This window comes from Stegodyphus dumicola, chromosome 3 (assembly GCF_044657685.1).
Source record: "Stegodyphus dumicola isolate Sdum_Otavi_A_Nest chromosome 3, ASM4465768v1".
NCBI lineage: Eukaryota > Metazoa > Arthropoda > Arachnida > Araneae > Eresidae > Stegodyphus > Stegodyphus dumicola.
In genome coordinates this window covers 123,019,964-123,033,404 of record NC_140770.1, presented here as the reverse complement: position 1 = coordinate 123,033,404, position 13,441 = coordinate 123,019,964, and the positions used below count along the sequence as shown (strand labels likewise).

At 34.9% G+C, this 13,441-nt stretch overlaps 1 protein-coding gene across 1 annotated transcript in view; it reads left to right on the top strand.

Annotated features, from left to right (window-relative positions):
* LOC118204589 (progranulin-like) overlaps positions 1–4,226 on the top strand; it is a 52,452-nt gene extending 48,226 nt beyond the window's left edge. The window contains exon 4 of the mRNA XM_085813269.1: positions 3,557–4,226. Within this exon, the coding sequence (XP_085669395.1) occupies positions 3,557–4,179 (623 nt within the window). The 3' untranslated portion in view covers positions 4,180–4,226. The remainder of the gene's footprint in view (positions 1–3,556) is intronic.
* The last annotated feature ends 9,215 nt before the right edge of the window (positions 4,227–13,441 follow it).

Below are 13,441 nucleotides of genomic sequence, written 5' to 3'. Positions count from 1 at the left end.
TTTCGATATTGGGAAACTCGTCATATGTGTCCCATGTTGTACCTAGCGACTCGGTTTATACTTTGTCATCAGTATCTCATAACAAATCGTCCTTAGTGCTATCTATAGCATCAGAAGTCCAACACTTCTGGAAGGATTGAATTACTATTTCTACTTTAATGCTTTCCAATGATTTAATAACGAAACCACAAAGCACATCAAGTGACGCAGTCCGCATAGTCCGCAGTCCTTTCGTATACGACATTTCGCCAGCCATTTTTCAGTGATTTCATCGTATATGCATGTGATCTTTGAATGATTTATTCAGAAAGACGTCTAAATGTTGTAGCATGGAAGTTAAACACCCGATATGACGGCAATTTTAGTAATGTTCCGTGCTAAACGAATTTTTAATGTTCTCAGTTAAGTGACTGCGATACATATCCCTCACCAACAAACTGTGTTGATTTCGTTGAGCACCTGGTCGCCTCGGCTACACATTTTCCATCGGTAATTTTACATCAGTCTCGTCCAACCACCATTTTTTCATGAAAATGCCTGGCTGGAATTTTACTTTAGGTGTAGTTTTCCTCTTGAAAATGACCGCGGTTTTTAACTTTGTTCCATCTGCCATGCATGTTATATACTATTCTAAACCTGGTCTTTTCATGGCCTGTATTTTCGATTTGAACAGATTTTACGCTTTTTGTTTCCACAGTTCCATTGTTGATCAAGTTGACGTTAATCGGTGTTTCATCCATGCTTCCAATATTAGGTAATGTAAAATTGTATTTTTGCGTCATACCAATAAAAACTTGTGAAAACTCGTGACTTCATGGTCAAGATCTTGTCATATGTTTTGGTTTGGTTTATTTAATTATGGAAAATCACACGGGCTATCTGCTAAGGAAAGGAATGCTTTAGTAGAGGACTGTATAAGGGAGACTTATATTCTCCTTACACTTGCGGAAAACCATGAAAACGCCTACACAGACAGCCCATTCGGCTGGAATCGAACCCAGGTCGAAGTTCCAGTGTCCGAAGTTCGCAATTACCGCTTGGCCGCTGGTGAGCCCAACTTCATGATGTGACTACTAATTACAATGTCGTTCCTTCCGAAACGTTCTTTTAGCAAAGGGACGTTTATAATTTTCACTCGTCCTTATATATATTCGTCCTTATATATATTCGTCCTTATTATATTCGTCCTTATATATATTAAATATATTCGTCCGTATATATATATATATTAAATAGTATAAGTAGGTTCTACTTTCAAAACGATAGAGCACGAATATTGCATTGTTAAATGCTTTTATTTTGCTAATAAGAAATAGATAAAAGTAATAAAGGTTAAGTAAAAATTAATGTTGCAGGAATGAATTATCAGTCCACAGGATTCATATAATGATGAAGAATTTACACACACTATTAGTTCCACAGGCGTTGATAGAATACGTTATATGTTAAAATCCACAGCTAGCTTTAAATAGTATGATCAGCTAAAGACAAAGGAAGACCGTTTGTCTTCTTCAACTCTTGAAGGGAAGCAAGCCATCTGCTCGCGTCTGCAACTCTCCACTCTCGTCCACTTCTGGACGCTGTCTGGAATGCTCCGCACTGAGCTGTGTTGCGATGACGTCACGCTGGTAATTCGCTGAGTCAGCATCGGTCGTCGATGATCTCCGCATATATTTGTCCTTTAATTGTATTCTTCGCAAACCCCTCTGATAGCCTTTTTAGGTATGAAAATTGTTCAGTATGTGATAAACTTCTGTTTTCATGAATGCAATTTTTAAACTGACTGCAAAAATTAAGCTGACATTGATGTAATACTTTGAGATACTTGATTTCGAAAGCTTCACTAGTTTTGACCGAGAAATAACATCAGATTTATTACTGAAAGCTCCTTCCGAATCATCAGGATTAGTACTTTGATCAGGATTAGTACTTTGATCCGGTTTAGTGTTTTCTTCCAAATACCTGCAGAATTTCGATTTCCATTTAATTATTTTTTCTGCATATTCTTCGCTACCTGCTATTTCGATTTCATGTTCTGTTTGCTTAATCATGTTCGTGACTCTATGCTAGTATTTATTCGTGTAACGTAGCATTTGTTTCAGACACTTCTTTATTTCACTCGTTTATTTCCTGATTTTTTTCTTCTATTCCTAACTGTTCATCTTGAAGAACAGTTTCTATTTTTCTTGTAATTTTAACCATAAGACTTCGAGCTGTAGCTCATTTTTTCCTTAGCTATTCAAGCTGAATAATAATAAAAAAAAAAGTTCTCTCTTACCCTCAAAATGAAAGCTATGTTCTAGCCTAATAGTGATCAGCAGAATTCGTGAATAAGTAAGCCATGACTACAGTCTATGCAACCTGATTCAAATGCAGCAATAAACATTGATTTAAAGACAAATAATTAGTCATCCTCTCATTAAGAGACACAATTTTTTTTCACATTGCTCAAAACCTTAATTCAACATTTTCTGAGCATAGCGCCATTTACACATAAAAGTTCTCTACATTTTCCTTCTCAGATTCACACTTAGGTAGTAGAACCCCAGTGTAAATAAATTCGTATCAAAATATGAATGTAGCCACAGCTGTGGCACACCTGTAATGTAATTTGAAATCGCTGAACACTGGTAGTTAGACATGTGTTTGATTCTAGGCGAACGGGCTGGCTGCATGTGTATTTTCATTATCTTCCCCATGTGTAACGTGGATATGAGACAATTTTCTTTAGAAAGTCTTTCATGAAGATGCCCCTTTTTTACGCAGTTAACTCTAGTTCAAGCCACTGGAAACGGAATTTTTACTTTTATTGGTGCGAAACGCCTCCAGGATAACCAGTTCGCTAATGAAAGATATTTTCGTGAATAATTTTGTTAAGGAACTGCGATTTTTTTAACAAGTAATGATGGGCATTGAAGGATTTATGAGATTTACGAGTTTCGTTTTTTCGAATACGAGTTTCACGCCTTTTTGTGCGAAATTTCAAGGCTATATTTGCTCGACCAATGCGTATTAAACCATCTCGGCAAGGAGTTCTACAAATTTCACAGGAGTATATATCTGGTTTGAGGTTTTTAAGTACCAAATTGCGAAATTTATAAGCAAGAGAATCTTTGAAACTACGTTCATGTAAATTTACTCACGTTGCACCCATTCCTGTCGCTTAACATAATTGTTGTTTTAACGTAGTATATTTGTTTGGTTATATTCGTTTTGTTATATTTATGTAACATGTTGAAATAAAGCAAGATAAACGAAAAAATAAAATTTTCTCATTTGCGGTACAGGTAAACATGTATTTTTAAAGCTACAGGAAAATAAAAGATAACTAATCATCCAGAGTTTCCTGTATTCACGACTAGTCCAGAAATTGTGCTATTCTCTGAAATAATTTAGATTTGCAGAGCAATGTGCACTAGACTCTTGATGATCCATATAACGTTGAATATTTTCAAACAGGATAATCGACAATTTAGGAAACATGATGATTTGTAACTTTACTATAAAAATACTTATTTCTGCATTTAGTCATTTTTATTTGTTCTTTATATTTAAGGTTACAAATGCTGTGACGTAACCAGTGAAAGAAAGTGGTGCTGTCCAGAAAATAATTACACAAGTTGCTGCTACAGATTTACCGCAAAGGCTCCAGTCAAATCGCACGACTCATTTCGACCACATCTTATGAGACTTTCAAAGTCTAGAAGCAAGCAAGACATAAAACTGAGCAAAGACCAAAATTTCATCGACTTTGCAGATGCTCCAGGGATTTCTGATATTACAGTGTGTGACAGCAAAGAACAGCTTTTCTGTGCAGCGGGACAAACATGTTGTAAAACATCTGGAACGTGGAAATGCTGTCCTAAATTTAATGGAACATGTTGCGAAAATGAAGATTTCTGTTGTGCAACAGAAACAACATGTCAAGGATCGGACATCTTGTGCCAAGAAGACAGACATGGTCTTACACCAGCTTTAGTTATGAATATTGCAATGAAATACATTTGGTGTCCAGGACTAACTCAGATATGCCTGGACACAGACACTTGTTGCCTCATCGGATGTGACAGATATGGCTGCTGTCCTTATACAGATGCTGTGTGTTGCGCAGACTTCATTCATTGTTGCCCGTCGAACACAGTATGTGATATTAAAGAGCTCAGATGTGTTCCCATGTAGTGTAAACACTGTCGCAGCTTCTCAGAAATAAACTGCCATGAAGTCTATTGTGTCAACCCCTTCTGAAAATGATCGGTATTTCTGATAAACATTGGTACTGATAAATGTAATATTAATGTTTGTAAGATAGATCGCTTCGTGACCGGAATGCTCTAACTCAATACTTCTTAAACGTTTTCCATCCCCGATTCCTTTTTATCATCCAGCGTGTTTGAAGATTCCGATATTAAATATAGAGTAAAGATAAAATATATATTTCCCATAAACAATGTACATGTGAAAAGAAATACTTTCAGGATTTGTTTCAAGTATTAATTAAATTAATGAAGGAAACAATCATGATGAGACGAGTATGTTTATATTTTATTGCATAATAAATCAAGGTGCAATATATCACATTGCTAGACAACAGTTCTATAAATTCCTCTCAGGATTTATATGGCATATGATTAATCTCTTTGATGTCAATAAAAAAAGGTTTTTGAACCCACAATGACCTTTTTAAATCAAAATTTAATATTAAATATTTGTGTAATTGTATTTTTAGGGTGTAAGTCATTTGTAATAACTTTTGAAATTAAACTTTTAATGTTTTCTATTGTAAAATTATCGATAGACTAAAGCATTTCGAATGAATCATTTTCCACCCTGTTCTTCTAAATGTTGGTCTTTTTAATAAAACCTTACTTTTTTCTGCAAGAACTTCTTGATGGATTAGGCATTGTATAAAAATTGCATTATCATTATCAGCATGTTTAACAAATGATTTGAAACCAGTATTTTCGTCCATTATATCTTTAGCTCTATCTGTGCATACCTCAATGCAATGTTTTCATTTTAGCCTTCAATTTTAAAAAATTGTCAAATTTATATCTTTCCCTCTTGTATGTATTTTAAAAAATGCCAAAATAGCAATTTTTCATCAAATTTTTCTGATACATGTACCTGACATAGCTCAATAGTTCGTCCAAGTGAATCATTAGTTTTAAGTCCAAGTGAATCGTTACTTACATCTTACAATAAGTTGTACAAATTGATAGTTGCTAGTTTCAGGTATTCTATTGGTCACAGTGTCATTTGATTCACTTCGAAGTAATAAGTATTTCTGTCGTTTTAATGGCAGCAGGTAATACAACATCTTTTCCAATGAGCCATATATGGCCTTATGAGATATGAAACTTCGTGCAACGCGAGTAAGTGTTTTTTGCTAACAGTCATAAATTTCTCAAAATATTGTTTATATTTATTTGAAAATCCTCTAACGCAGTTGTTAGAAATATTCTTTTGGTTAACTGGTGTATGAGGCATGCTTGGATTAAGAACGCCTTTTCAGCTGAGATGGTTTCATAATCTAAATAACCTAAATGCTGTTTCAAATTAAACAAATCATTACCATCATGGTTGCTAAAATTAAAGCCAAATGGGAGAAATGTCTCATCATATTTTCTTTTTCGCATCTTAGATGCCTGCTTAATAGTAAATCCTGCTTGAAGAGACGTTGCAGCATTGCCATTTGCGTCATCATCTTTATTACTCAAGTTCAATTATTTATCCACGGGTAAAAAGTAATTTCATCATATAAATAAAATAATATCTTATAATATTTTTAAAATAAATACCAACCTTAGTCTATCAAAACAGTAAAATACAATATCGTATTACTCTTGCTGGTATACACACTTGGTTGAGATGAAACAGAAACAACTGTCTATACGGTAAAGCATTATTATTACACAAGTCGCAGCAGCGCCTACCTTATTCCAGGACTTAGAAGAGAAGGGCTAGTTCATAGAGCTTCCCCCGTTGAAACAGTAAGTTAGAAGTAATGACATAGTCATGGTGACACTGACCGAGAAGACGAAATTCGCAGCAAACATTTAACGTTTTAAATTTGAAAAACCAGTTTTAAAGTGAAATGTGCGTAAAAAAGTAGCTATAATTTGAACAGAATATTTTATTACTGTATGCATTTATAACGTTTAAAAAGTTAATAATACTTTTTTATTAATTTTAAAATAACAGTTAAGGTACGCTACAGTTTTGTTTTCTTAAACTTTGCAATTTTTTCCCTCTGTGCATTTCTTATTAAATCATAAAGGAAAAAACTATGGCATTCATCGTCTTTTCTTCATCTGCATACTAAGTGAAAGAATCCTATTGTTTTTTCTAAAATAATTCTAATGACAGCTTTTTAAAATAAGCCGCTCTTACCCCAAAAGACCCTTAGATTGGTGTACTTTTGAAATTTATGGCAACTTTTTTCTGCTGTTAAAGATGAAGAGGGCCTTATATTTTATTACTCTTGAAACGATAGTTTTAATCAGAATTTAGTATCTAATCTAAGATTGCTTTTTTGGCCTAACTGATTACTATCTAATCTAAGATTGCTTTTTTGGCCTAACTGATTACTATCTAATCTAAGATTAAAATAATTAAAATAATTTAATTAATCTAAGATAATTTTTGACCTAATTGTAAATTTACTATTTAACCTAAGATTGCTTTTTTGGCCTAACTGTAAATTTACTGTCTAATCTAAGATTAAGATAATTAAGATAATTTAATTAATCTAAGATAATTTTTGGCCTAACTGTAAATTTACTATCTAATCTCAGATTGCTTTTTTGGCCTAACTGTAAACTTTACACTGGCATGTTTCTCTTCCCATTTGATAAAATAACAGATATTTATAAAATAATTGTCTAACTTAAATTCACATCTGCACACGTACATTACATTTAAATAAGGAAGAAACTCTTTTTTTTTATACGAAATTAATTTGATGATTTATCCGATTATAAATTACCTAAAATGCTCAGCTATGTTTTTTTTTTACAAATTATTGATGAATTCTTGTTTAGTTTTACAATTAGAACATTTAGCAATGTTTACATAGTCATTTGTGAGTTCTATTTTAAAATCATTTATGTCTGATTTATTATTCCTATCATCATTTTCGTATTCGGTCTCAAATAAATTTTCTTCTGCCTTAATTCGGTAGTCTTTCAAAAATGCTCTACATTATTTTTCTTTCTAGGTACAACACTAGATTTTTAATAGTTTCTTTTTCAAGCAAACGATTTTTCATGTCATCTTCATAATCCCTGCGTAGAAAATGTTCGCTGCAATTTCTTGCGTTTTTCACGTTAATGGAATCTTGTCTTCGACACATGTATCCATTACTTTCTCCAAAAGCAAATTGGCCTCACATGAAAAACAACATGCCTACCTTTCTCATTTTCATGAATTTTGCGGCACTTTGCCACAACTCAAGTAGACTTATTATATATAGATTAGTTTCCAACAGTGGTCTCAAACATACATTACACGTGCACCAGACCAGTGCACGATCTAAAAGCACCTGGCAAGAAGGGGAAAGAAAAATTAAAAATTTAAGAAAACATAATTTGTTATGTAATGTTCAAACCTAGAATTGACAGCTAAATGTGTGGAACCTTAATAACTGGTAAGCGAATAATCGCTCATTTCAGCAAGATAAATACGTAAACGACGAAGGGTTAATTACCCTTTATTGTTCAAATAAAGTTCACAATCGGTCCTCTCTCAGGACGTACAGAAAAGCCTCTACTTGGGCTTGAACTCAAGAATGCTAAGAAATAAAACTTAACTAAATTTAACTAAAGAGATATAGCCGAAGCTATCACAAATCTACAGGAGTTGGCCTCTTAACGCTAACTAAACAGCGAAGCTATCAAGGGCCTAAAGTACGGCCAAACGTACAAATAGTTTTAGACAGAGTATAGCCAAAAGGCGAACGCTTGCTGGTCAGAACTCTGGCTAGCTCACGAAGTCAGTAGAACTTCAACTTTAAATACTTGCTCTTCCTTCATTTGCATTTAACCGCAGTTCTGAAAACACGTTCTGGCAGGAAAGCTGAAATTAAGAAGGATAGGAAAGTGACTTTAACTTAACTGTTAAAAACTTAGGATAAACCTTACAGTTAATTAAATTTAAAGGGAAAATTATTACATATTTGTCAAAACATACAAAATAAAAATGACATAAAAATAGTTAAATTCATACTTTGTCTAAAATCTAACAGTTAATATCTGCAAGAAATTTCTGTTGGTCACAGTTTGTAATTCAAACGTATTGACAATTAAATATTAAAATTTTCAGACTAACATTTATTCAAGTAATTATAATATATTGAATTTAGGCGGGCCAAATTAAAAGTTAATTTTTGGTCTTACTGGATAGAAATACACTAAAGTTCAAAGTACACTAACGTACTTAATTCACAATTCTACTAACAGCTTTAAATGTAAACAAATGGCGGCCTCGTTAGGCGTAGCTTCACATAATCCTTTAAATTGTTGATAATTCTGCAAATATTTCATGCAATTTCATGCAGATTAATTAAGGTCATAAAAACATTAACCGGAACATAAGAACAACAAAATTCAATCTCTTTTAAAACAAAAAATGCACGATTTACTAACATATAATAATAATAATAATAATAATAATAACCCTCAAAAAGAGGATACACACATACATACATATATATATATTTATATATAATATTCCGCAAAAATTTTCTCTTTTCGTCAACATTAAAAATCGACGCTTACTCGACAAAATCACACAATTATCTGCTGTAGGTGGTATCGAAAATACCACTAATTTTGGCATTAAATTAATTGCCGCTAATTCTCCTTTCCACAAACTACTTGAGCAGTATCCTAATGTTATCCGCTCGGTAACCTGCACACTAGCTGCTGACCACGGTATTGTGTATTACATAGAGACCACTGGACCACCAATCTTTGCCAAAGCAAGGCGGTTGTTTTCTGGGAAATTAAGGGCCGCAAAAGAAGAATTTAAATATGTGCTTAAACAGGGAATTTGTCGGTCCTCAAAAAGTTCATGGGCCAGTCCAGTGTACATGGTTCCCAAGAAAAACGGCGACTGGTGTCCTTGTGGGGACTACCGACATCTTAACGCAGTTACTTTGCCTAACAGATATCCAGTTTCGCATATTCAGGACTGCATGCAAGTCTTGGAAACCAGTGTTTTTTCTACGTTAGATTTAACTCGTGCTTATCATCAGATTCGGGTCAATCCATCTGATATACTAAAAACTGCTGTCATAACTCCTTTTGTATTATTCGAATTTCCTGTTATGACTTTTGGGTTGTGTAACGCCGCACAAACGTTTAAGCGTTCATAACTGAAGTCCTTCATTACTTTGATTTTGTGTGCCATATTTCGATGATATTCTCGTAGCTTCGACAAATGAAAATGAGCACATTGAACACCTTCGTTTAGTTCTTGACCGATTTCAGTCCACGGACCAGGAACGACAGTTCGAGTCTCAATTATTTACTGCATTAACAAAATTATTAGGAACTAAACAGATCCGCACATCACCGTACCATCCGAATTCCGTTGAAAATCAAGTCCATTGGAATCTAATGGCACCTAATGGCCTGTTTAAGACAGAGATTTTATCGCTGTCTTAAACAGACCATTAGATGCCATACTTCTGTTCACTGGGCTGATGTTCTTCCTACTGTGCTGTTAGGATTAAAAACGGCTTTTAAAGAGGATCTGGGTTCTTCTAGGGCTGAAATGGTTTACCTGGAGATGAAATATCAACACTGGGGATGCTGAACTTGATTAATTGTTTGTAACTGGAGAACATCATGAGTTTTGTCTGCCATTTGGGCCAACTGGGGTAGATTCTCGTTACTAGTGGCAACAGCCTGAATATTGCTCGGGAGACGGTTGAGCTGCAATGATTGTAAAGCATTCGATTTAAAATTGTCACCTGCAAGTTCCTGTATTTTTGACAATAAATGGGATGGGCGCATATCGCCAAGTTGCAAATCCTGCAACAGCTGCTTTAGTCTGGTATTTTCAGACTCCTCATATACTGAAATTAATTTATTTTTGAATTTCTCATTTTTGTAATCCGAGAGTGGTTTCAGAACTACATTGCGGACTGACCGTAGAATTTCGGTGTCGAGGGCAGAAATTGCGGTATAAAAGTTTTTGTCATCATGTATCATACCTCCAAGCTTGAATTGGGCGTCTAATTGAAAAAAAAAAAAAAAAAAAAAAACAAAGACTGGGATCATTACGGCAAAATGGGACGGATTTTACAGCAACGCGAGACATTTGCTTGTCATTAGCGATTAGGGGATCGTTAGTAGCCATTTCAATAATACATAACCACAGATGAAAAAATGATGCAGTTCAGGAATGCAGTGACATTGCACGTGAAGCACTAAATACATATAAATAAACACTGATGAAAATAAAATGATGCAGATCAGGATTGCATTTGCAGGGCACGGGAAGCACTAAATACATTTCATGCACAAAACTTATCCAATCGCGCGTTGCTGGAACCTGGTCATTGACGAATATGTTGAAATAATCCAATACACAAAATAACACAAAAATATTCACTGAGATGCATTTTATGTATTATCACCAAGCACTATAATAGAAGAAATTCTCCTCTTTCCTTGAAATTGCTCGGATTCTTTCCGATTAAAAAGAAAACGTGCACAGGTCACCAATGTCGCGGTGTGCGAGATGCGACAATTAATATCTGTAGAGGCTTGGCCAGGTTTCACTGCATGATGGATTAACACACATAGAAATGGTTGATTTTAAATAATAAACATTTAATTACAAAAATTACCACATAATTACTTATTACATTAGCACTAAAGACATTCGCATCGGAGGACAAAATGCGACAGAGCAAGCAGTGGCGTAGCGAGAGGGGGGCATGGGGGTGCATGATGCCCCGGGCGCCGCTCGTAGAGGGGCGCCAAATGGTCTCCAAACAAGATTTTCCGGAAAATTTCAGTTTTTATTTTGATCGATTTCTGTAAAATATATTTAAACTTAATAACTATTGTAATTAATTATATATAATTAATTATTTATTTTCTTGATTTGTCTGATAAAATGTGTAATAAAATGTTTGCAGTACATCAACCAAAACGTTCTTCCTGACCACTTTATTTCTCCAAAGTAGAGATATGTTAATATTTTTTTAAACGAAATGCACGTATATGTTCTGCTTTTATTTTAAGCGATTTCTCAAACATATCCAGTTTCTAAAATCCGATTCCATAATCTGGAAATGACATTTTAGGAAAATCCTAATGCTTCCGTTACAATGGATTGCGTTTGACTCTCCTGTAAACGACTGATGGCCTTCCTGGCTACCGATTCAACTATGTCATCTTTCTGAGACATCGTATATTCACTGCTACGAAGCATTCAACGCATGTCAATTGTTTTTAATCTCCTATTACAAAAGGAATACTGCAGGTCGCTTCTCACTTCTTATCTAAAACGCATAGTTTTAGACTTCACAGACTAAATTTGCATATTCCCAACTTTGTAAACGTTATAATTTTCCTTTATAATCTCTTCTATTTCCTTTTGTTCAAAAAGGTTGTCGATTATATGGTTATTTCATACCGAACCCACAATATCCTCTAATTGTTTTGAGCAATGACTATGACTGTATGACGTTACTCCGCAGTAGAAAAGAAACGGAACCTAAAACTCCACTACAAATCTATAGAGAAAATGTTTTTCCAAACCTAAGAGCCGCACTTCAAATACTACTTACTATTTCATTATCAAATGCTAATTATGAGCGGTGCTAAAATTATTAAATAAATTTTCACATATTTACAATCAACGATGGGACAAGATCCCCTAAGTCATCTAGCATTTTTAAGTGTGGAAAGAGAAAAATTTGAAAGGATCGACTTTGATGAAGTATATAGTAAATTTGCTTCATCCAAGGTAAGAAAAATGTATACATAGTAATTAATTGTATTCATATATTATATTATTATTAATAAATATAAGTGCCCTACCAAGTCGAGGTGCACGTGATTGAAGGGAGATGAGTTAAAATTTTTAAGTTGGCTGGTGGTGTGTCTGACAATTTTAGATCTTTGGCACTCCAAGCACGAACGTGTCTAGTTGGCTATGTCCTTTTGCATGCTAGGCCATACGAAACGTTGCTGTATCATTTCTTTTCGAAGCCTTGATGTCAGGATGTGACAGACGATGTCACTAACTAAAAATGGCATGGTGAAATCCGGAGGGAACATAAGGTCGAAATCTTCAATCCTGAACATCACAATAAAGTGATTTTCCAGGTGACAGCTGCATAGGCTGCAAGTTGAGATTGGTGGAAGATTTGCTTTTCAAGAGGGTTTGTAGTTCTGAATCCCGGTGTTATTCATCCGCAAGGGCAGCAAACTTTATTGGCGAAGGAACGGCTAGTTCTTCAATACGAGACAAGGTGTTTGCAACAATATTCTGCGAACCCTCAATATAACGGATAGCTGTTGAAAATTGTCCTATGAAGTCTAGGTGTCTCATTTGACTAGGAGAAGTTTTATCCTGTTGAAAAGCATAAAACATAAGCCTTTTTTTTAAAGGGCGACTGGTGTTTTCAGGGAACCCCATCGCCAAATCCTGGGTGTGGAGAATCCTCATCCTTTTAGTTCGAGCGCCACTGTAGAGACATTAGGATATTTGGAAGCAAGAGAGATTGAAAAATTAGCAACCGCCTTCGCCGGGAATCGAACCGCGGACCTCTGGAGTACCGGCCCAGCGTGCAGAACCACCATATCATGAAGGCACACTAGGAAAGCGGGAGAAATACCTTATAAACGTAGAGTGATAATGGTTTAGATGCGAAAGGATACTGCAAATTTGTTGCCGAAATTAAATTATTTTTGCATTTTTGGAACGCTTCGCAAAATTCTGCGGTCCAGGTTATAACACGTTTATCGTTTTTCTTGCTTCCAACCAAAAAAGAATTTAGAGGTGTTTGCATGGTTACTGCATGAGGTAAGAAACGTCGATAAAAATTGAGCATAGCAAGAAATCTTCTTAAGTTCTTCACTGTAGATGATTCGGGCATATAGCGGAAAGCGGTGACTCTGGAAGGGGTCGAACGCCATCAGCGTAAATTTCATGACCAAGAAAGGATACTCTTGGTTGGCCAAAAACGCATTTGGAAGGATTAAGAGTGACACCGTACCTTTGAAAACGTTCAAAAACTGTTCTCAAATGTGATAGGTGTTCTTGCTCTGAAGAAGAGGCGATTAAGACGTCATCAAAATAAAGTACACGAAAGTAGAGGCCGATTAACACATGATTCATGAACTGCATAAGTCGAAAATCATGACCGGAAACTCAAATAGTCCAAAAGGCGTAATAACCGCAGTTTCAGCTGGTTTAACAG